The 24,853-nt window shown below is 49.6% G+C and overlaps 1 protein-coding gene across 3 annotated transcripts in view; it reads left to right on the forward strand.

Moving 5' to 3' along the window:
• The window catches only part of fer1l6 (fer-1 like family member 6), an 82,730-nt gene that overhangs the window by 38,589 nt on the left and 19,288 nt on the right, over nt 1-24,853 (forward strand). For 2 of the 3 annotated variants that reach the window (XM_046345949.1, XM_046345868.1), the window contains exons 19-29: nt 188-371; nt 2,779-2,903; nt 4,359-4,493; nt 5,007-5,156; nt 5,836-5,943; nt 6,138-6,299; nt 9,707-9,887; nt 14,008-14,144; nt 14,233-14,355; nt 14,961-15,006; nt 16,485-16,529. In XM_046345949.1, the coding sequence (XP_046201905.1) occupies nt 188-371; nt 2,779-2,903; nt 4,359-4,493; nt 5,007-5,156; nt 5,836-5,943; nt 6,138-6,299; nt 9,707-9,887; nt 14,008-14,144; nt 14,233-14,355; nt 14,961-15,006; nt 16,485-16,529 (1,396 nt within the window). The remainder of the gene's footprint in view (nt 1-187; nt 372-2,778; nt 2,904-4,358; nt 4,494-5,006; nt 5,157-5,835; nt 5,944-6,137; nt 6,300-9,706; nt 9,888-14,007; nt 14,145-14,232; nt 14,356-14,960; nt 15,007-16,484; nt 16,530-24,853) is intronic. The other variant, XM_046346033.1, reaches the window with a different exon arrangement.

Here is a 24,853-nt window from a genome sequence, read left to right on the forward strand (position 1 = left end):
GTGTGTCCAAACCCTGAGTAGGTGTGTCCAAACCCTGAGTAGGTGTTTCCAAACTATTGACTGGTACTGTATACCAGTAGTGAGAGAAGTGATTTTCAAAGGCACTACGAGGACCCCGGGAAAAGTAGTGTTCTGTATAGGGATTAGGGTGCACAGTTTGATGATGTCCTCTCCTTTACTGCCCCAGCCCCCAGGGAAGCGTGTAGCAGGCTGGTCAGTTCAGGCCAAACTGGACGTGTACCTGTGGCTGGGCAGCTGCAGAGACTCCTCTCATGTGCTGGATAACCTGCCTGGAGGGTTTGAGCCCAAAGGGGGCGCCACTGAGGAGCAGCTTCTACCTGCTATCCTACCTGTACATCTGGCATATAGAGGTACGATGGATGGATGGCCGGACGGACAGAGAGAGAGAGGGAGAGACAGACGGACAGAGAGAGAGAGGGAGAGACAGACGGACAGAGAGAGAGAGGGAGAGACAGACAGAGAGAGGGAGAGACAGATGGACAGAGAGAGGGAGAGACAGACAGACAGACAGACAGACAGACAGACAGACAGACAGACAGACAGACAGACAGACAGACAGACAGACAGACAGACAGACAGACAGACAGACAGAGAGGGAGAGAGGGAGAGGGAGAGACAGACGGACAGAGGGAGAGACAGACGGACAGAGAGAGGGAGAGACAGACGGACAAGGAGAGAGAGGGAGAGACAGACAGAGAGAGAGGGAGAGACAGACAGACGGACAGAGAGAGGGAGGGAGGGAGAGACAGACAGACGGACAGAGAGAGGGAGAGACAGACAGACAGACAGACAGACAGAGAGAGAGGGAGAGACAGACAGACGGACAGAGAGAGGGAGGGAGAGAGAGAGGGAGAGACAGACGGACAGAGAGAGGGAGGGACAGACAGACGGACAGAGAGAGGGAGGGACAGACAGACTGACAGACAGAGAGGGAGAGACAGACGGACAGAGAGAGAGAGGGAGAGACAGACGGACAGAGAGAGAGAGGGAGAGACAGACGGACAGAGAGAGAGAGGGAGAGACAGACGGACAGAGAGAGGGAGAGACAGACAGACAGACAGAGAGAGGGACAGACAGACAGACAGACAGACAGACAGACAGACAGACAGACAGAGACAGAGAGACAGACAGACAGACAGACAGACAGACAGACAGACAGACAGACAGACAGACAGACAGACAGACAGACAGACAGACAGACAGACAGACAGAGGGAGAGACAGACAGACGGACAGAGAGAGGGAGAGACAGGCAGATGGACAGAGAGAGGGAGAGACAGATGGACAGAGAGAGAGGGGGAGAGACAGACAGAGAGCGGGAGAGACAGACAGGGAGAGAGGGAGAGACAGATGGACAGAGAGAGGGAGAGACAGATGGACAGAGAGAGGGAGAGACAGACAGACAGACAGACAGACAGACAGACAGACAGACAGACAGACAGACAGACAGACAGACAGACAGACAGACAGACAGACAGACAGACAGACAGACAGACAGACAGACAGACAGACAGACAGAGAGGGAGAGAGGGAGAGGGAGAGACAGACGGACAGAGGGAGAGAGAGGGAGAGACAGATGGACAGAGAGAGGGAGAGACAGACGGACAAGGAGAGAGAGGGAGAGACAGACGGACAAGGAGAGAGAGGGAGAGACAGACGGACAAGGAGAGAGAGGGAGAGACAGACGGACAAGGAGAGAGAGAGACAGACAGAGAGAGAGGGAGAGACAGACAGACGGACAGAGAGAGGGAGGGAGAGACAGACAGACGGACAGAGAGAGGGAGGGAGAGACAGACAGACGGACAGAGAGAGGGACAGACAGACAGACAGACAGACAGACAGACAGACAGACAGACAGACAGACAGACAGACAGACAGACAGACAGACAGACAGAGAGAGGGAGGGAGAGACAGACAGACAGAGAGAGGGAGAGACAGACAGACAGACAGACAGACAGACAGACAGACAGACAGACAGACAGGCAGACAGACAGAGAGACAGAGAGAGGGAGAGACAGACAGATGGACAGAGAGAGGGAGAGACAGACAGATGGACAGAGAGAGGGAGAGACAGATGGACAGAGAGAGGGAGAGACAGAGACAGACAGACAGACAGAGAGAGGGAGAGACAGACAGATGGACAGAGAGAGGGAGAGACAGACAGATAGAGGGACAGACAGACAGACAGACAGACAGACAGACAGACAGACAGACAGACAGACAGACAGACAGACAGACAGACAGACAGACAGACAGACAGACAGACAGACAGAGAGAGGGAGAGACAGACAGACAGAGAGAGGGAGAGGCAGACAGACGGACAGAGAGAGGGAGAGACAGACAGATGGACAGAGAGAGGGAGAGACAGACAGACAGACAGAGAGAGGGAGAGACAGACAGACAGAGAGAGGGAGAGACAGACAGACAGAGAGAGGGAGAGACAGACAGACAGACAGACAGACAGACGGAGAGACGGACAGACAGACAGACAGACAGACAGACAGACAGACAGACAGACAGACAGACAGACAGACAGACAGACAGACAGACAGACAGACAGACAGATGGACAGAGAGAGGGAGAGACAGACAGACAGGCAGACAGATGGACAGAGAGAGGGAGAGACAGACAGAGAGAGAGGGAGAGACAGACAGACAGGCGGACAGAGAGAGGGAGAGACAGACAGACGGACAGAGAGAGGGAGAGACAGACAGGCAGACAGACAGACATTGTGAATAATAACCTGTTTCTCTTCCAGACGAGCACAAGTTTCAGATGCGCGCCCACATGTACCAGGCTCGAGGGCTGATAGCAGCAGACTCTACAGGACTCTCAGACCCCTTCGCCAGGGTCACCTTCCTGACACATAGCCACACCACGGCCGTAAGGTCCACTAACTCTCATAGGATGGGATCTAGCTACAGAGAAGGTCCCTAAGAAGAAAAGGGGCTTTTGAAGGGTGTAGTTCTAACCAGGGTTGGAGTTATCCATCTATTTGCATTCAATTAATTAGATGAGTTTCCAAGAGCTATTTACTTTGAGAGTTTTTTCATTCCTGAATTGAACTTTCGATTCATTTCCTGACTTACTAACCCATCCATGTTTCATAGTACTACCTATGACCCAATCTGTGGCATTAACTTCTACCTCTGATCCAATCTGTGGCACTAAATTCTACCTCTGACCCAATCTGTGGCACTAAATTCTACCTCTGACCCAATCTGTGGCACTAAATTCTACCTCGCACCCAATCTGTGGCACTAAATTCTACCTCGCACCCAATCTGTGGCACTAAATTCTACCTCTGACCCAATCTGTGGCACTAAATTCTACCTCTGACCCAATCTGTGGCACTAAATTCTACCTATGACCCAATCTGTGGCACTAAATTCTACCTCTGACCCAATCTGTGGCACTAAATTCTACCTCTGACCCAATCTGTGGCACTAAATTCTACCTCTGACCCAATCTGTGGCACTAACTTCTACCTCTGACCCAATCTGTGGCACTAAATTCTACCTATGACCCAATCTGTGGCACTAAGTACTACCTCTGACCCAATCTGTGGCACTAAATTCTACCTCTGACCCAATCTGTGGCACTAACTTCTACCTCTGACCCAATCTGTGGCACTAAATTCTACCTCTGACCCAATCTGTGGCACTAAATTCTACCTCTGACCCAATCTGTGGCACTAAATTCTACCTCGCACCCAATCTGTGGCACTAAATTCTACCTCTGACCCAATCTGTGGCACTAAATTCTACCTCTGACCCAATCTGTGGCACTAAATTCTACCTCTGACCCAATCTGTGGCACTAAATTCTACCTATGACCCAATCTGTGGCACTAAATTCTACCTTTGACCCAATCTGTGGCACTAACTTCTACCTCTGACCCAATCTGTGGCACTAACTTCTACCTCTGACCCAATCTGTGGGACTAAGTACTACCTATGACCCAATCTGTGGCACTAAATTCTACCTCTGACCCAATCTGTGGCACTAAATTTTACCTCTGACCCAATCTGTGGCACTAAATTCTACCTCTGACCCAATCTGGGGCACTAACTTCTACCTCTGACCCAATCTGTGGCACTAAATTCTACCTCTGACCCAATCTGTGGCACTAACTTCTACCTCTGACCCAATCTGTGGCACTAAATTCTACCTCTGACCCAATCTGGGGCACTAACTTCTACCTATGACCCAATCTGTGGCACTAAATTCTATCTCTGACCCAATCTGTGGCACTAAGTACTACCTATGACCCCAGTCGTAGTTCTAAGTTCTTCCTGTGACCCCAGTCGTAGTTCTAAGTGCTTCCTGTGCCTCTTAGATCATCAACCAGACGTTAACCCCGACCTGGAACCAGATGCTGTTGATGACCCGGGTCACGCTGCATGGAGACCTAGCTCACCTGGAGCAGGAGCCACCGTGCATCGTCATCGAGGTGTATGATGACGATGCTCTGGTGAGCTAACAAACCAACCCCCTTCTCTCTCTGACGTTACGATATGCCTTCATTTCAACAGACACAGTGTGCCAGTCTGTTTCTGATCTGTCGTTGCTCACGTTGGCAAGAGATCGGAAACAGACTGGCGACCAGGATATCATTTCATCACTTAAAATGTAAAGTTTAAAGGTTAAATAAAAATTAACTGTTAAAAATATATTGGTTTAATTAAGTGAATTCCTTGACGACAGTGACCTTTACAGTCAAGTCAAGTCAAATGTATTTATACAGCCCTTCGTACATCAGCTGATATCTCAAAGTGCTGTACAGAAACCCAGCCTAAAACCCCAAACAGCAAGCAATGCAGGTGTAGAATTGATTTATAATCCAGGTGGAGTGTCTGGTGTTGGGACAGACTATTCAAATTGGGTAGCTATCCTGCTCCCATAAGAATTTGTCTCTGTTCTCTGAGATTTAAGCACATACTGTATTTATTCACCCGCCACCTGTCTTGTGCTTCTTTCCCCCCAGGGCAAGGCAGAGTACCTGGGCAGCACGGTGGCAGTGCCCGTGGTGAGGGTGTCAGAGCAGCCCTACTCTCCTCCCCAGCTCCAGTACAGTCCTCTGTTTTCTGGATTCCAGTCTGGGGGAGAACTGCTGGGGGCCTTTGAGCTCATACAGGTAGGGCCCTACTGGAGACTTGAGACACAACATGAATAGATAATATCGTCAATATAGAGATTCTTAAAAGTCTGGATAATCCTTGTCCAGCAAGGAAACTTTATTTTTATAGTTAAACTGTTGCATTATGAGGCTATTCCCTATGTAGTGCAATGGATATGTTTGTTTTGAATTCTGTCAAGCTGAGTCGAGGGGGAATTCATAGTTTAGTAAAGCTGAGTCGAGGGGGAATTCATAGTTTAGTAAAGCTGAGTCGAGGGGGAATTCTTAGTTTAGTAAAGCTGAGTCGAGGGGGAATTCAGAGTTTAGTAAAGCTGAGTCGAGGGGGAATTCTTAGTTTAGTAAAGCTGAGTCGAGGGGGAATTCAGAGTTTAGTAAAGCTGAGTCGAGGGGGAATTCAGAGTTTAGTAAAGCTGAGTCGAGGGGGAATTCTTAGTTTAGTAAAGCTGAGTCGAGGGGGAATTCAGAGTTTAGTAAAGCTGAGTCGAGTGGGAATTCATAGTTTAGTAAAGCTGAGTCGAGGGGGAATTCAGAGTTTAGTAAAGCTGAGTCGAGGGGGAATTCATAGTTTAGTAAAGCTGAGTCGAGGGGGATTCATTCTCTGTTCTTTTTCCTCTCGCTCCATGATTTTTCTCCCGCTCTGTAAGTAGTGGTTGTTTCATTGTTATTCATCTCATAGATCCCAGAGTCAGGAGAAGAGTATCTGCCTGCGCTGGACGAACCAGACGGTCAGATCTACCCTGTACCTGGCAACATTAGACCTGTACTGAGCAGGTATCGATTAGAGGTGAGAGGGAGATCAACCTGGAGTGCAGTAACTGGAATAGGTGGCAGGGCATTATTCCACTGTGATATGTTTTGTGTATGTACTTTGTTTGGTAGTTCCTATGTGATATTAAAGGATTCTGTTCTGGGTGTTGTTCTGGGTGTTGTTCTGGGTGTTGTTCTGGGTGTTGTGACGGTGTTCTCTGTGTCGTCCAGGTGTTGTTCTGGGGCCTGAGGGAGCTGAAGAAGGTGCAGCTCCTGTCTGTGGACCGTCCCCAGGTGTTTATCGAGTGTGCTGGGAAAAGCCTGCGCTCCTCTGTTATCCAGAGCTACAAGACCAACCCAAACTTCACCACGCTGGCGGACGCCTTCGACCTGGTAACTAACACGACTAACCCAAACCTCACCACGCTGGCGGACGCCTTCGACCTGGACCTGATAACTCACCATGCTGGTGGACCTGGTAACTAACACGACCAACCCAAACCTCACCATGCTGGTGGACCTGGTAACTAACACGACCAACCCAAACCTCACCATGTTGGTGGTAACTAACACAACTAACCCAAACTTCACCAAGCTGGCGGACGCCTTCGACCTGGTAACTAACACAACTAACCCAAACTTCACCAAGCTGGCGGACGCCTTCGACCTGGTAACTAACACAACTAACCCAAACTTCAAACTCACCATGCTGGACCTGGACGACCAACCCAAACCTCACCATGCTGGTGGACCTGGTAACTAACACAACCTAACCCAAACTTCACCACGCTGGTGGACCGTAACTAACACGACCAACCCAAACCTCACCATGCTAACACAACCAACCCAAACCTCACCATGCTGGTGGACCTGGTAACTAACACAACCAACCCAAACCTCACCAAGCTGGTGGTAACTAACACGACCAACCCAAACCTCACCATGCTGGTGGACCTGGTAACTAACACAACCGACCCAAACCTCACCATGCTGGTGGTAACTAACACGACCAACCCAAACCTCACCATGCTGGTGGACCTGGTAACTAACACAACCAACCCAAACCTCACCATGCTGGTGGACCTGGTAACTAACACGACCAACCCAAACCTCACCATGCTGGTGTAACTAACACAACCAACCCAAACCTCACCATGCTGGTGGTAACTAACACGACCAACCCAAACCTCACCATGCTGGTGGTAACTAACACGACCAACCCAAACCTCACCATGCTGGTGGACCTGGTAACTAACACGACCAACCCAAACCTCACCACGCTGGTGGTAACTAACACAACCAACCCAAACCTCACCATGCTGGTGGACCAACCCAAACTCACCACACGACCAACCCAAACCTCACCAAGCTGGTGGACCTGGTAACTAACACAACCAACCCAAACCTCACCATGCTGATGGACCTGGTAACTAACACGACCAACCCAAACCTCACCATGCTGGTGGACCTGGTAACTAACACGACCAACCCAAACCTCACCATGCTGGTGGACCTGGTAACTAACACAACCAACCCAAACCTCACCATGCTGGTGGTAACTAACACAACCAACCCAAACCTCACCATGCTGGTGGACCTGGTAACTAACACGACCAACCCAAACCTCACCATGCTGGTGGTAACTAACACGACCAACCCAAACCTCACCATGCTGGTGGACCTGGTAACTAACACAACCAACCCAAACCTCACCATGCTGGTGGACCTGGTAACTCACCATGCTGGTGGACCTGGTAACACGACCAACCCAAACCTCACCATGCTGGTGGTAACTAACACAACCAACCCAAAACATGCTGGTGGACCTGGACCAACCCAAACCTCACCATGCTGGTGGTAACTAACACGACCAACCCAAACCTCACCATGCTGGTGGACAACCAACCCAAACCTCACCATGCTGGTGGACCGTAACTAACACAACCAACCCAAACCTCACCTGGTAACTAACACAACCAACCCAAACCTCACCATGCTGGTGGACCTGGTAACTAACACAACCAACCCAAACCTCACCATGCTGGTGGTAACTAACACAACCAACCCAAACCTCACCAAGCTGGTGGACCTGGTAACTAACACAACCAACCCAAACCTCACCATGCTGGTGGACCAACTAACCAAACCCAAACCTCACCATGCTGGTGGACCTGGTAACTAACACAACCAACCCAAACCTCAATGCTGGTGGACCTGGTAACTCACCATGCTGGTGGTAACTAACACAACCAACCCAAACCTCACCATGCTGGTGGACCTGGTAACTAACACAACCAACCCAAACCTCACCAAGCTGGTGGACCTGGTAACTAACACGACCAACCCAAACCTCACCATGCTGGTGGACCTGGTAACTAACACGACCAACCCAAACCTCACCATGCTGGTGGACCTGGTAACTAAACACAACCCAAACCTCAAACCTCAAACCACTCACCACGCTGGTGGTAACTAACACGACCAACCCAAACCTCACCATGCTGGTGGACCTGGTAACTAACACGACCAACCCAAACCTCACCATGCTGGTGGACCTGGTAACTAACACGACCAACCCAAACCTCACCATGCTGGTGGACCTGGTAACTAACACGACCAACCCAAACCTCACCATGCTGGTGGACCTGGTAACTAACACAACCAACCCAAACCTCACCAAGCTGGTGGTAACTAACACAACCAACCCAAACCTCACCATGCTGGTGGACCTGGTAACTAACACGACCAACCCAAACCTCAACATGCTGGTGGACCTGGTAACTAACACAACCAACCCAAACCTCACCATGCTGGTGGTAACTAACACAACCAACCCAAACCTCACCATGCTGGTGGACCTGGTAACTAACACAACCAACCCAAACCTCACCATGCTGGTGGACCTGGTAACTAACACAACCAACCCAAACCTCACCATGCTGGTGGTAACTAACACGACCAACCCAAACCTCACCATGCTGGTGGTAACTAACACAACCAACCCAAACCTCACCATGCTGGTGGTAACTAACACGACCAACCCAAACCTCACCATGCTGGTGGACCTGGTAACTAACACAACCAACCCAAACCTCACCATGTTGGTGGACAACCAACCCAAACCTCACCATGCTGGTGGACCTGGTAACTAACACAACCAACCCAAAACACGACTAACCCAAACCTCACCAAGCTGGCTGGTAACACAACCAACCCAAACCTCACCACTGGTGGACCTGGTAACACGACCAACCCAAACCTCACCATGTTGGTGGTAACTAACATGTAGAATAGTAGACAGGTGTTATCTGTTAACGAGGTAGAATAGTGGACAGGTGTTGTCTTTTAACGAGGTAGAATAGTGGACAGGTGTTGTCTGTTAACATCTGTGCACTATTCCACCTCGTTAACTGATAACACCTGTGCAATATTCTACCTCGTTATCTGTTAATAGTGGACAGGTGTTATCTGTTAACGAGGTAGAATAGTGGACAGGTGTTGTCTGTTAACGAGGTAGAATAGTGCACAGGTGTTATCTGTTAACGAGGTAGAATAGTGGACAGGTGTTATCTGTTAACGAGATAGAATAGTGCACAGGTGTTATCTGTTAACGAGGTAGAATAGTGCACAGGTGTTATCTGCGTCCCACATGACACCTTATTCCTTATGTCCTTTAGTTCTCTGGTCAAAATAGTGCACTATAAAGGGAACCGGGTGCCATTTGGAATACAGGCAGAGATACATGCAGAGTTGACCTGACCTTCCATCTTGTTCTCCTCCCTGTCTGTCCCTTCCCACAGGAGCTGCCTGAGAATGAGAACCTTCACCCTCCCCTGAACATCAGTGTGGTAGACTGGAGAGCATTCGGACGCTCCACCGTGGTGGGAAACTACACCATCAACAACCTGAAGCCCTTCAAATACACCCCTCCTCCAGCGCTGTCCGCACCAACCTCACCACGGGGACCTGACAGCAGAGAGGGTAGAAGTCAAATCCTACAAATGGTTTCTTGTTGTAACAACGTCCTTTCAACCAGTTTTGTCCACTGGGATAGCGACTGTTGAACAGGACTTTCAGGCGGTGCTGTTTTACCTACTGTTGAACAGGACTTTCAGGCGGTGCTGTTTGACAGACTGTTGAACAGGACTTTCAGGCGGTGCTGTTTTACCTACTGTTGAACAAGACTTTCAGGCGGTGCTGTTTGACCGACTGTTGAACAGGACTTTCAGGCGGTGCTGTTTTACCTACTGTTGAACAAGCCTTTCAGGCGGTGCTGTTTTAGACTGTTGAACAGGACTTTCAGGCGGTGCTGTTTTACCTACTGTTGAACAAGCCTTTCAGGCGGTGCTGTTTTAGACTGTTGAACAGGACTTTCAGGCGGTGCTGTTTTACCTACTGTTGAACGTCCTTAACGTAGGTGACTCTGCTAGCTAGCCAACGCTAGCCAACGTCTTCTGTATAGAACTCAACAACCCGGTCGCATTCACAGGTAGTATCACATTTTCACTTCATTTCATTACAGTACAACGGTTTGATTTGTTTGATCGTAGCTAGCTACATAGCTAGCTACATAGCCGTCTTTGTATCAAAGATAATTGTGTAGTCTAGAGCGATTTTCTAGGTTCGCTAGCCAGCTATTGTCGTTCTTTTAACGCAACGTAATGTAAACAACACTGCTAGCTAGCCAGCTAGCCCCCGAATAGCAACACTGCAGAAACTATTACACTCAACGGAACGACTTGATTAGTGTAGTGTCAACAACGCACCCACTGCCAGCTGGCCTACTTCAGCAGTACTGTATCATTTTAATCATTTTAGTCAATAAGATTCTTGCTACGTAGCTTAACTTTCTGAACATTCGAGACGTGTAGTCCACTTGTCATTCCAATCTCCTTTGCATTAGCGTAGCCTCTTCTGTAGCCTGTCAACTATGTGTCTGTTTATCCCTGTTCTCTCCTCTCTGCACAGACCATACAAACGCTCCACACCGCGTGGCCGCGGCCACCCTACTCTGGTGGTCCCAGCGCGCACGACCCACGTGGAGTTCCAGGTCTCCGGTAGCCTCTGGAACTGCCAATCTGCGGTCAACAAGGCAGAGTTCATCTCGGCCTATGCCTCCCTCCAGTCCCTCGACTTCTTGGCACTGACGGAAACATGGATCACCACAGACAACACTGCTACTCCTACTGCTCTCTCTTCGTCCGCCCACGTGTTCTCGCACACCCCGAGAGCGTCTGGTCAGCGGGGTGGTGGCACCGGGATCCTCATCTCTCCCAAGTGGTCATTCTCTCTTTCTCCCCTTACCCATCTGTCTATCGCCTCCTTTGAATTCCATGCTGTCACAGTTACTAGCCCTTTCAAGCTTAACATCCTTATCATTTATCGCCCTCCAGGTTCCCTCGGAGAGTTCATCAATGAGCTTGATGCCTTGATGAGCTCCTTTCCTAAGGACGGCTCACCTCTCACAGTTCTGGGCGACTTTAACCTCCCCACGTCTACCTTTGACTCTTTCCTCTCTGCCTCCTTCTTTCCACTCCTCTCCTCATTTGACCTCACCCTCTCACCTTCCCCCCCTACTCACAAGGCAGGCAATACGCTCGACCTCATCTTTACTAGATGCTGTTCTTCCACTAACCTCATTGCAACTACCCTCCAAGTCTCCGACCACTGCCTTGTATCCTTTTCCCTCTCGCTCTCATCCAACACCTCCCACACTGCCCCTACTCGGATGGTATCGCGCCGTCCCAACCTTTCTCTCTCTCCCCCGCTACTCTCTCCTCTTCCATCCTATCATCTCTTCCCTCCGCTCAAACCTTCTCCCACCTATCTCCTGATTCTGCCTCCTCAACCCTCCTCTCCTCCCTCTCTGCATCCCTTGACTCTCTATGTCCCCTATCCTCCAGGCCGGCTCGGTCCTCCCCTCCCGCTCCGTGGCTCGATGACTCATTGCGAGCTCACAGAACAGGGCTCCGGACAGCCGAGCGGAAATGGAGGAAAACTCGCCTCCCTGCGGACCTGGCATCCTTTCACTCCCTCCTCTCTACATTTTCCTCTTCTGTCTCTGCTGCTAAAGCCACTTTCTACCACGCTAAATTCCAAGCATCTGCCTCTAACCCTAGGAAGCTCTTTGCCACCTTCTCCTCCCTCCTGAATCCTCCTCCCCCTCCCCCCTCCTCCCTCTCTGCAGATGACTTCGTCAACCATTTTGAAAAGAAGGTCGACGACATCCGATCCTCGTTTGCTAAGTCAAACGACACCGCTGGTTCTGCTCACACTGCCCTACCCTGTGCTCTGACCTCTTTCTCCCCTCTCTCTCCAGATGAAATCTCGCGTCTTGTGACGGCCGGCCGCCCAACAACCTGCCCGCTTGACCCTATCCCCTCCTCTCTTCTCCAGACCATTTCCGGAGACCTTCTCCCTTACCTCACCTCGCTCATCAACTCATCCCTGACCGCTGGCTACGTCCCTTCCGTCTTCAAGAGAGCGAGAGTTGCACCCCTTCTGAAAAAACCTACACTCGATCCCTCCGATGTCAACAATTACAGACCAGTATCCCTTCTTTCTTTTCTCTCCAAAACTCTTGAACGTGCCGTCCTCGGCCAGCTCTCCCGCTATCTCTCTCTGAATGACCTTCTTGATCCAAATCAGTCAGGTTTCAAGACTAGTCATTCAACTGAGACTGCTCTCCTCTGTATCACGGAGGCGCTCCGCACTGCTAAAGCTAACTCTCTCTCCTCTGCTCTCATCCTTCTAGATCTATCGGCTGCCTTCGATACTGTGAACCATCAGATCCTCCTCTCCACCCTCTCCGAGTTGGGCATCTCCGGCGCGGCCCACGCTTGGATTGCGTCCTACCTGACAGGTCGCTCCTACCAGGTGGCGTGGCGAGAATCTGTCTCCTCACCACGCGCTCTCACCACTGGTGTCCCCCAGGGCTCTGTTCTTGGCCCTCTCCTATTCTCGCTATACACCAAGTCACTTGGCTCTGTCATAACCTCACATGGTCTCTCTTATCATTGCTATGCAGACGACACACAATTAATCTTCTCCTTTCCCCCTTCTGATGACCAGGTGGCGAATCGCATCTCTGCATGTCTGGCAGACATATCAGTGTGGATGACGGATCACCACCTCAAGCTGAACCTCGGCAAGACGGAGCTGCTCTTCCTCCCGGGAAGGACTGCCCGTTCCATGATCTCGCCATCACGGTTGACAACTCCATTGTGTCCTCCTCCCAGAGCGCCAAGAACCTTGGCGTGATCCTGGACAACACCCTGTCGTTCTCAACCAACATCAAGGCGGTGGCCCGTTCCTGTAGGTTCATGCTCTACAACATCCGCAGAGTACGACCCTGCCTCACACAGGAAGCGGCGCAGGTCCTAATCCAGGCACTTGTCATCTCCCGTCTGGATTACTGCAACTCGCTGTTGGCTGGGCTCCCTGCCTGTGCCATTAAACCCCTTCAACTCATCCAGAACGCCGCAGCCCGTCTGGTGTTCAACCTTCCCAAGTTCTCTCACGTCACCCCGCTCCTCCGTTCTCTCCACTGGCTTCCAGTTGAAGCTCGCATCCGCTACAAGACCATGGTGCTTGCCTACGGAGCTGTGAGGGGAACGGCACCTCAGTACCTCCAGGCTCTGATCAGGCCCTACACCCAGACAAGGGCACTGCGTTCATCCACCTCTGGCCTGCTCGCCTCCCTACCACTGAGGAAGTACAGCTCCCGCTCAGCCCAGTCAAAACTGTTCGCTGCCCTGGCCCCCCAATGGTGGAACAAACTCCCTCACGACGCCAGGACAGCGGAGTCAATCACCACCTTCCGGAGACACCTGAAACCCCACCTCTTTAAGGAATACCTAGGATAGGATAAGTAATCCCTCTCACCCCCCTTAAGTTTTAGATGCACTATTGTAAAGTGACTGTTCCACTGGATGTCATAAGGTGAATGCACCAATTTGTAAGTCGCTCTGGATAAGAGCGTCTGCTAAATGACTTAAATGTAAAATGTAACAAGCCTTTCAGGCGGTGCTGTTTTAGACTGTTGAACAGGACTTTCAGGCGGTGCTGTTTGACCACCCCGTGGTGTGCTTTGTGTTTTCAGATTTAGGTATGATGCCCCAGTCTAATGTAGACAATGTAATCCCTTTGTCATCTGAGGATGTCTCAATCAACATCTACCAGGAGATCTCTCCTACACCCCCACCACCACCTCCACCCGAACCAGACAAGAAGGAAAAGGTGAGAGGAAGAAGACACACACACACACACACACACACACACACACACACACACACACACATTAACAAGCATTCTCCGTATAAAACAGGAATGGAGGAAGAGCTCTCGGAAGTCTACTAAGAGAAGGAAGCGTACCGTAGCAGATGAGTCTGGGGATAACGTCCTCGACTGGTGGTCCAAGTACTACGCCTCGGTAGACAAGAGACAGCAGGTAAAGGTATCCAAACACTATTGGTCCATGTGTTGGGCTGTAATTGGTCCACGCGTTGGGCTGTAGTTGGTCCATGTGTTGGACTGTAGTTGGTCCATGTGTTGGGCTGTAGTTGGTCCACGCGTTGGGCTGTAGTTGGTCCATGTGTTGGGCTGTAGTTAGTCCATGTGTTGGGCTGTAGTTGGTCCATGTGTTGGGCTGTAGTTGGTCCATGTGTTGGGCTGTAGTTGGTCCATGTGTTGGACTCTAGTTGGTCCATGTGTTGGGCTGTAGTTGGTCCACACGTTGGACTGTAGTTGGTCCACGCATTGGACTGTAGTTGGTCCCACGCGTTGGGCTGTAGTTGGTCCATGTGTTGGACTGTAGTTGGTCCCACGCGTTGGGCTGTAGTTGGTCCACACGTTGGGCTGTAGTTGGTCCATGTGTTGGACTGTAGTTGGTCCACGCGTTGGGCTGTAGTTGGTCCACGCGTTGGGCTGTAGTTGGTCCACGCGTTGGACTGTAGTTGGTCCACGAGTTGGACTGTAGTTGGTCAATAGAGATGGACCAGAGAGCACACCCTCTATGGTCCTAAACTAAACTGAGGACCTCTGTTATCTCTCCAGGCCAAGCAGAAGGAGGTACATCCCTTTCCATACATCTATGATAATGGTGAGTAAGAGCTTTAACACATTTTCCAGACAGGAAACTTTTTCAAACGACTGATTGACTGTTCAAATGAAATCAAAATAGTTTTCATCGTCACGTGCTTCATAAAACAACTAGACTAACAGTGAAATGCATGCTTACGGGGCCCTTCCCAACAACAGGTGTAGACTAACAGTGAAATGCATGCTTATGGGGCCCTTCCCAACAACAGGTGTAGACTAACAGTGAAATGCATGCTTACGGGGCCCTTCCCAACAACAGGTGTAGACTAACAGTGAAATGCATGCTTACGGGGTCCTTCCCAACAACAGGTGTAGACTAACAGTGAAATGCATGCTTACGGGGCCCTTCCCAACAACAGGTGTAGACTAACAGTGAAATGCATGCTTACGGGGCCCTTCCCAACAACAGGTGTAGACTAACAGTGAAATGCATGCTTACGGGGCCCTTCCCAACAACAGGTGTAGACTAACAGTGAAATGCATGCTTACGGGGCCCTTCCCAACAACAGGTGTAGACTAACAGTGAAATGCATGCTTACGGGGCCCCCCTTAGCGTATTTCCATTCCAAACCTTGCTGTCATTACTGTGTATTACCGTATTTCCATTCCAAACCTTGCTGTCATTACTGTGTATTACCGTATTTCCATTCCAAACCTTGCTGTCATTGTTGTGTATTACAGTATTTCCATTCCAAACCTTGCTGTCATTACTGTGTATTAGCGTATTTCCATTCCAAACCTTGCTGTCATTACTGTGTATTACCGTATTTCCATTCCAAACCTTGCTGTCATTACTGTGTATTACCGTATTTCCATTCCAAACCTTGCTGTCATTGTTGTGTATTACCGTATTTCCATTCCAAACATTGCTGTCATTACTGTGTATTACCGTATTTCCATTCCAAACCTTGCTGTCATTGTTGTGTATTACAGTATTTCCATTCCAAACCTTGCTGTCATTACTGTGTATTACCGTATTTCCATTCCAAACCTTGCTGTCATTACTGTGTATTACCGTATTTCCATTCCAAACCTTGCTGTCATTGTTGTGTATTACAGTATTTCCATTCCAAACCTTGCTGTCATTACTGTGTATTAGCGTATTTCCATTCCAAACCTTGCTGTCATTACTGTGTATTACCGTATTTCCATTCCAAACCTTGCTGTCATTGTTGTGTATTACAGTATTTCCATTCCAAACCTTGCTGTCATTACTGTGTATTACCGTATTTCCATTCCAAACCTTGCTGTCATTACTGTGTATTACAGTATTTCCATTCCAAACCTTGCTGTCATTACTGTGTATTACCGTATTTCCATTCCAAACCTTGCTGTCATTACTGTGTATTACAGTATTTCCATTCCAAACCTTGCTGTCATTACTGTGTATTACCGTATTTCCATTCCAAACCTTGCTGTCATTACTGTGTATTACCGTATTTCCATTCCAAACCTTGCTGTCATTGTTGTGTATTACAGTATTTCCATTCCAAACTTTGCTCACCGATGGAGTAGACTCCTTGGGTAAGGACATGCATAGCAAGACAGTAGTAATTTATCGCATGGTTCCTTGGGTAAGGATATGGCTAGCATAACAGTATAGTAATTCATCGCATGGTTCCTAACTTCCCTCCCTCTATCAATCATTTTTTGGTGGCAAGTATAGTCCATTGCACCCCAATAGAATAGTGGTTTGGGGGAAGGCTGTGAAATACAATGGTTGTGGGGGCGGGGGGGAAGGTCTATGGGTGTCACAAGGTCGGTATCTGTAGATGGTGTTACACCTAGCAACCTATTTATCAATCATAGCCAACTGTAATTGTTTGCACCTGAGTTGCACCTTGGTTGCTTTGTGCTTAATCATTCAGTTATTTTCCTTCATCTAACTGGACATCTAGATGTTTACTTTACTGTTGTTTATATATACAGTTGAAGTCGGAAGTTTACATACACCTTAGACAAATACATTTAAACTCAGTTTTTCACAATTCCTGACATTTAATCACAGTACAAATTCCCTGTTTTAGGTCAGTTAGGATCACCACTTTCTTTTAAGAATGTGAAATGTCAGAATAATAGTAGAGAGAATTATTTATTTCATCTTTTATTTCTTTCATCACATTCCCAGTGGGTCAGAAGTTTACAATTTTGGCCCATTCCTCCTGACAGAGCTGGTGTAACTGAGTCAGGTTTGTAGGACTCCTTGCTCGCACACACTTTTTCAGTTCTGCCCACAAATTTTCTATAGGATTGAGGTCAGGGCTTTGTGATGCCTCACTCCAATTCCTTCTGCAGCAAAGCATCCCCACAACATGATGCTGCCATCCCCACAACATGATGCTGCCACCCCCGTGCCACAACATGATGCTACCACCCCCGTGCTTCACGGTCCTTCGGCTTGCAAGCCTCCCCCTTTTTCCTCCAAACATAACGATAGTCATTATGGCCAAACAGTTCTATTTTTGTATCATCAGACCAGAGGATATGGCTTCTTCCTTGCTGAGCGGCCTTTCAGGTTATGTCTCGTTTTACTGTGGATATTGTGGTAAACCGTCCATCGCACCGTCTGGGGTAGTCGTGCCTTTGTTAAGTCTGTGAGGGGAGATGCTATTGCGGCAAAGTTAGGGTACAAATCGACTGTAGTACCCTGCTAACCCCAGGAAAGACTGCCTCTTGGGTCGGGGGACCGGCCGTCCCCTAATGGCAGCCATTTTTTTATTTTTTTATCTTGGGGTTTCACATTTCCCCTCCTGATCTGATATCCCAGGTACTCCACCTCGGCGTAGCCCAGCTTGCACTTGTGGGGGTTTGCGGTCAGACTTGCATCCCTTAGCGCATCAACCACTGCCCGTATTCTACAAAGATGGGACTCCCAACTGTCACTGTGCACAATTATGTCATCCCAAATAAGCAGTCACTCATGATGCAGTCCATGAGTCGCTGAACGGTCGCTGGTGCCCCCGTGGAGCCCGAAAGGAAGTACTCGGTAGTGGTATAGCCCCCCCCAGGGTGAAGCCCCGAACTCCCTGGACCGCTGCCAGCGGTACCTGCCAGTACCCCTTCGTCAGTTCCAAGGTGCTATACCTCCCCAAGCGGTCGATCAGTTCATCCATCCGGGGGCATCAAACTTACTGACCTCGTTCAGGCCCCGGAATTCATTCCCGTCCGGTTTCGGAGCCATGGCTAGACCACTCACTGTGGGACTCCGGTAGTACCCCCATCTCTAGCATTGTCGTCACTTCCCACTGGACCGCCACCCTCCGGGCTTCTGGTATCCGGACGTTTACGTACATGATGTTCCACGAGATCCATGCGCCCCGGCATTTCTGTGAACATGGCCGTATTCTGCTGGACCAACTCTCTGAGCTCTTGTCGTTGGGTCGGGCTGAGGTCCTTCTGTAGCTCAGTTGGTAGAGCATGGCGCTTGTAACGCCAGGGTAGTGGGTTTGATCCCCGGGACCACCCATACGTAGAATGTATGCACACATGACTGTATGTCGCTTTGGATAAAAGCGTCTGCTAAATGGCATATATTATTATTATATTCCCCCATTACAACTTCGACAGAGGGTGGGCTCTGCTGTGGCTGAGTCCACGTTACGCACAGCCATTTCTTCAGCAAGTTGACATCGTAAAGCTGGACGGGTTTTCTCCGTCCTGTTTGGGGGACATTATAATTGACGTCGCCTACCCGCTCAACGATGTCGTAGGATCCATGCCACGTAGCCAGGAATTTACTTTCCATCGTGGAGATCAGCACCAAGACCTTCTCACCTGGGTGGAACTCTCGTGGTTGGGCCCCAAGGTTGTAGACACGCTCCTGGGCACGTTGCACCTGGGCCATGTGCTCTCTCACCATTGGCCAAATCGCTGTCATCCTCTCCTCCACATGTTCTACTACACTGCGAAGGGGGTGGTCTTTCCAGACCGCCTTGGCTAGGTCCAGCAGCCCGCGTGGCCGACGGCCATACAAGAGCTCAAAGAGCTGGAAGAGCTCTCGTGCTATACCTTTTGCTGCCACCATGCGTAGCGGGATTGCCTCAGGATACCGGGTGCCGTAATCCACGATTACCAGGATGTATTGGTGTCCCCTCGCGGTCTTCACCAATGGACCAAGGAACCAAATGGTTTCTATAATGTACCCTCTGAGCTGTGATCTGGCAAACTACGGCAGTAGTCCTCCACGGCGCGCTTGACTTCGGGCCAGTGGAACCGGTTCCCGATCCGCTTCCTGGTTTTCTCCATCCCCAGGTGTGCTCCAAGCAGGTGGGTGTGGGAAAGCTGCAACACAGTCCTAACATACTGGCTGGGTATGAGTAACAAGTCTTTTATCTCCCCATTGTGCTTTACTACCTGATATAATAAATTATGCTTGATGGCAAAGTGGGGGTAGCGCCACTCACTGACCCCAGGTAGCAGCACACCATCCACACCTGGCCCCTCGCGTTCTGGAAATTGGGTTCTTCAAACTGACCCGTGAGGATTCCCATGTAGGGAGGTCTGTCTAGCGCCTCCACCTCCATAAAGGGGAGCCTGAGGTCCTCAGGCTCACACGGTGGCTCGCTTGTCGGATCAGGGTTGTCTCCCTCCTCGGGGTCCGACTCAGGCCCAGTGGACACCTCTTGTGGCGGGGGTTGGGTTGCACAGGCCACCGTCCTTTTTGCTCTCCTTCCTACCTCCCGTGCTCGCCTCCCCTGGTCCCTCCTCCACAGTGCCTGGAAGAGAGGGCAGTCTTGACCGAGGAGAATGGACACGGGCAGGTTAGGAACAGCCCCCATGCGCATCTGGCACTCCCCCCTTGGGGTGGTTATCCTCACTGGCACCGTTGGGTACCTCTTCGTGTACACAGGACACTGTCAAATCAAATCAAATCCAATTTTATTTGTCACATACACATGGTTAGCAGATGTTAATGCGAGTGTAGCGAAATGCTTGTGCTTCTAGTTCCGACAATGCAGTGATAACCAACAAGTAATCTAACTAACAATTCCAAGACTACTGTCTTATACACAGTGTAAGGGGATAAGGAATATGTACATAAGGATATATGAATGAGTGATGGTACAGAGCAGCATACAGTAGATGGTATCGAGTACAGTATATACATATGAGATGAGTGTGTAGACAAAGTAAACAAAGTGACATAGTTAAAGTGGCTAGTGATACATGTATTACATAAGGATGCAGTCGATGATGTAGAGTACAGTATATACATATGCATATGAGATGAATAATGTAGGGTAAGTAACATTATATAAGGTAGCATTGTTTAAAGTGGCTAGTGATATATTTACATCATTTCCCATCAATTCCCATTATTAATGTGGCTGAAGTTAGGTCAGTGTCAATGACAGTGTGTTGGCAGCAGCCACTCAATGTTAGTGGTGGCTATTTAACAGTCTGATGGCCTTGAGATAGAAGCTGTTTTTCAGTCTCTCGGTCCCAGCTTTGATGCACCTGTACTGACCTCACCTTCTGGATGATAGCGGGGTGAACAGGCAGTGGTTCGGGTGGTTGATGTCCTTGATGATCTTTATGGCCTTCCTGTAACATCGGGTGGTGTAGGTGTCCTGGAGGGCAGGTAGTTTGCCCCCGGTGATGCGTTGTGCAGTCCTCACTACCCTCTGGAGAGCCTTACGGTTGAGGGCGGAGCAGTTGCCATACCAGGCGGTGATACAGCCCGCCAGGATGCTCTCGATTGTGCATCTGTAGAAGTTTGTGAGTGCTTTTGGTGACAAGCCGAATTTCTTCAGCCTCCTGAGGTTGAAGAGGCGCTGCTGCGCCTTCTTCACGACGCTGTCAGTGTGAGTGGACCAATTCAGTTTGTCTGCGATGTGTATGCAGAGGAACTTAAAACTTGCTACTCTCTCCACTACTGTTCCATCGATGTGGATAGGGGGGTGTTCCCTCTGCTGTTTCCTGAAGTCCACAATCATCTCCTTAGTTTTGTTGACATTGAGTGTGAGGTTATTTTCCTGACACCACACTCCGAGGGCCCTCACCTGCTCCCTGTAGGCCATCTCGTCGTTGTTGGTAATCAAGCCTACCACTGTTGTGTCGTCCGCAAACTTGATGATTGAGTTGGAGGCGTGCGTGGCCACGCAGTCGTGGGTGAACAGGGAGTACAGGAGAGGGCTCAGAACGCACCCTTGTGGGGCCCCCGTGTTGAGGATCAGCAGGGAGGAGATGTTGTTGCCTACCCTCACCACCTGGGGGCGGCCCGTCAGGAAGTCCAGTACCCAGTTGCACAGGGCGGGGTCGAGACCCAGGGTCTCGAGCTTGATGACGAGCTTGGAGGGTACTATGGTGTTGAATGCCGATCTGTAGTCAATGAACAGCATTCTCACATAGGTATTCCTCTTGTCCAGGTGGGTTAAGGCAGCGTGCAGTGTGGTTGAGATTGCATCGTCTGTGGACCTATTTGGGCGGTAAGCAAATTGGAGTGGGTCTAGGGTGTCAGGTAGGGTGGAGGTGATATGGTCCTTGACTAGTCTCTCAAAGCACTTCATGATGACGGAAGTGAGTGCTACGGGGCGGTAGTCGTTTAGCTCAGTTACCTTAGCTTTCTTGGGAACAGGAACAATGGTGGCCCTCTTGAAGCATGTGGGAACAGCAGACTGGTATAGGGATTGATTGAATATGTCCGTAAACACACCGGCCAGCTGGTCTGCGCATGCTCTGAGGGCGCGGCTGGGGATGCCGTCTGGGCCTGCAGCCTTGCGAGGGTTAACACGTTTAAATGTCTTAAATGTCACATCCTTGTTCCACGGTTCCTCCTTCCCCTCTCGTGTGAGCCACTGTGGGTGGGCCAGGGTCACCATGCTGCCGGAGTCCAGCAGAGCGCTGGTGTCGATGCCATCGGTTCGTACAGAAACCATCGGAGGGCCATCTCGGTGTGCACCCAACAGGTGGTGACATAACTTGCCATCTGGGTTACCCCAGAGCTGGGGGATGCGGAGGGCATGGTTGGGACAAATTCTTATTTATTCTTATTTACAATGACGGCCTAGGAACAGTGGGTTACCTGGGTTAGCTGCCTTGTTCAGAGACAGAACAGCATACTTTTACCATGTCAGCTCGGGGGGTCGATCTAGCAACCTTTCGGTTACTGGCCCAACGCTCTAAACACTAGGCTACCTGCCGCCCCGGTAAACTGTGGGGTGTTCGGTTGAGCATGCAGAGATTAACACAGAGACCGGGAGGTTTTAGTCCGCAAACACAACACAACTTTACGTAGGTTTGGCTCGGTCCTTCTTCTCAGCTTTGGCTCTGTGTCGGTCTCTCCCTGTTCTCTCCCGTGGTGTGCCACAGTGCTCCCTTTTATGTGTCCTCCACAGCTGGATGGTACTTTCCCCTAGTTACCTCCACAGCTGGTTGGTAATTTCCCCTAGTTACCTCCACAGCTGGTTGGTACTTTCCCCTAGTTACCTCCACGGCTGGTTGGTACTTTCCCCTAGTCTACCTAACTACCTCCACGGCTGGTTGGTACTTTCCCCTAGTTACCTCCACGGCTGGTTGATACTTTCCCCTAGTTACCTCCACGGCTGGTTGGTACTTTCCCCTAGTTACCTCCACGGCTGGTTGATACTTTCCCCTAGTCTACCTAACTACCTCCACGGCTGGTTGGTACTTTCCCCTAGTTACCTCCACGGCTGGTTGGTACTTTCCCCTAGTTACCTCCACGGCTGGTTGGTACTTTCCCCTAGTTACCTCCACGGCTGGTTGGTACTTTCCCCTAGTTACCTCCACGGCTGGTTGGTACTTTCCCCTAGTTACCTCCACGGCTGGTTGGTACTTTCCCCTAGTTACCTAACTACCTCCACGGCTGGTTGGTACTTTCCCCTAGTTACCTCCACGGCTGGTTGGTACTTTCCCCTAGTTACCTCCACGGCTGGTTGGTACTTTCCCCTAGTTTCCTCCACGGCTGGTTGGTACTTTCCCCTAGTTACCTCCACAGCTGGTTGGTACTTTCCCCTAGTTACCTAACTACCTCCACAGCTGGTTGGTACTTTCCCCTAGTTTCCTCCACAGCTGGTTGGTACTTTCCCCTAGTTACCTCCACGGCTGGTTGGTACTTTCCCCTAGTTACCTCCACAGCTGGTTGGTACTTTCCCCTAGTTACCTCCACGGCTGGTTGGTATTTTACCCTAGTTACCTCCACGGCTGGTTGGTACTTTCCCCTAGTTACCTCCACGGCTGGTTGGTACTTTCCTCTAGTTACCTCCACAGCTGGTTGGTACTTTCCCCTAGTTACCTCCACAGCTGGTTGGTACTTTCCCCTAGTTACCTCCACAGCTGGTTGGTACTTTCCCCTAGTTACCTCCACAGCTGGTTGGTACTTTCCCCTAGTTACCTCCACAGCTGGTTGGTACTTTCCCCTAGTTACCTCCACAGCTGGTTGGTACTTTCCCCTAGTTTCCTCCACGTCCAGCTCATGGACTCCCAGCAGAGGGAGCCAACGTCACATCACGTACCTCCCCTCTATTATCTATTACAGGGGTAGACCTCCTGGGATACCATAATATAGATTATTTTGTACCTGTTTCCTCCAGCATCTTCACAAGGTCCTTTGCTGTTGTTCAGGGATTGAATTGCACTTTTCGCACCGAAGCATTTTCATCTCTAGGAGACAGAACACGTCTCCTTCCTGAGCGGTATGACGGCTGCGTGCCCCCATGGTGTTTATACTTGCGTACTATTGCTTGTACAGATGAACGTGGTACCTTCAGGCATTTGGAAATTCCTCCCAAGGATGAACCAGACTTGTGGAGGTCTGCAATATTTTTTCTGCGGTCTTGGCGGTCTTGATTTAGTTTGATTTTCCCATGATGTCAAGCAAAGAGGCACTGAGTTTGAAGGTAGGCCTTGAAATACATCCACAGGGACACTTCCAATTGACTCACATGATGTCAATTAGCATATCAGAAGCTTCTAAAGTCATGACATCATTTTCTGGAATTTTCCAAGCTATTTAAAAGCACAGTCAACTTAGTGTATGTAAACTTCTGACCCACTGGAATTGTGATGCAGTGAATTATAAGTGAAATAATCTATCTGTAAACAATTGTTGGAAAATGACTTGTGTCATGCACAAAGTAGATGTCCTAACCGACATGGCAACACTATAGTTTGTTAACAAGACATTTGTGTAGTGGTTGGAAAACACGTTTTAATGACTCCAACCTAAGTATATGTAAACTTCTGATTTCAACTGTATATACAGTGCCTTGCGAAAGTATTCGGCCCCCTTGAACTTTGCGACCTTTTGCCACATTTCAGGCTTCAAACATAAAGATATAAAACTGTATTTTTTTGTGAAGAATCAACAACAAGTGGGACACAATCATGAATTGGAACAACATTTATTGGATATTTCAAACTTTTTTAACAAATCAAAAACTGAAAAATTGGGCGTGCAAAATTATGTCCTAACCGACTTGGCAACACTATAGTTTGTTAACAAGACATTTGTGTAGTGGTTGGAAAACACGTTTTAATGACTCCAACCTAAGTGCATGTAAACTTCCGACTTCAACTGAAGTACCCGCAAAACACCAGTCTCAACGTCAACAGTGAAACGGCGACTCTGTAAACTTCTGATTTCAACTGTATGTACAGTGCCTTGCGAAAGTATTCGGCCCCATTGAACTTTGCGACCTTTTGCCACATGAAAACTGCTGTTCACAAATGCTCTCCATCCAATCTCACTGAGCTCGAGCTGTTTTACAAGGAGGAATGGGAAAAAATGTCAGTCTCTCGATGTGCAAAACTGATAGAGACATACCCCAAGCGACTTACAGCTGTAATCGCAGCAAAAGGTGGCGCTACAAAGTATTAACTTAAGGGGG

Source organism: Oncorhynchus gorbuscha, linkage group LG01 (genome assembly GCF_021184085.1).
Source record: "Oncorhynchus gorbuscha isolate QuinsamMale2020 ecotype Even-year linkage group LG01, OgorEven_v1.0, whole genome shotgun sequence".
Classification (NCBI taxonomy): domain Eukaryota; kingdom Metazoa; phylum Chordata; class Actinopteri; order Salmoniformes; family Salmonidae; genus Oncorhynchus; species Oncorhynchus gorbuscha.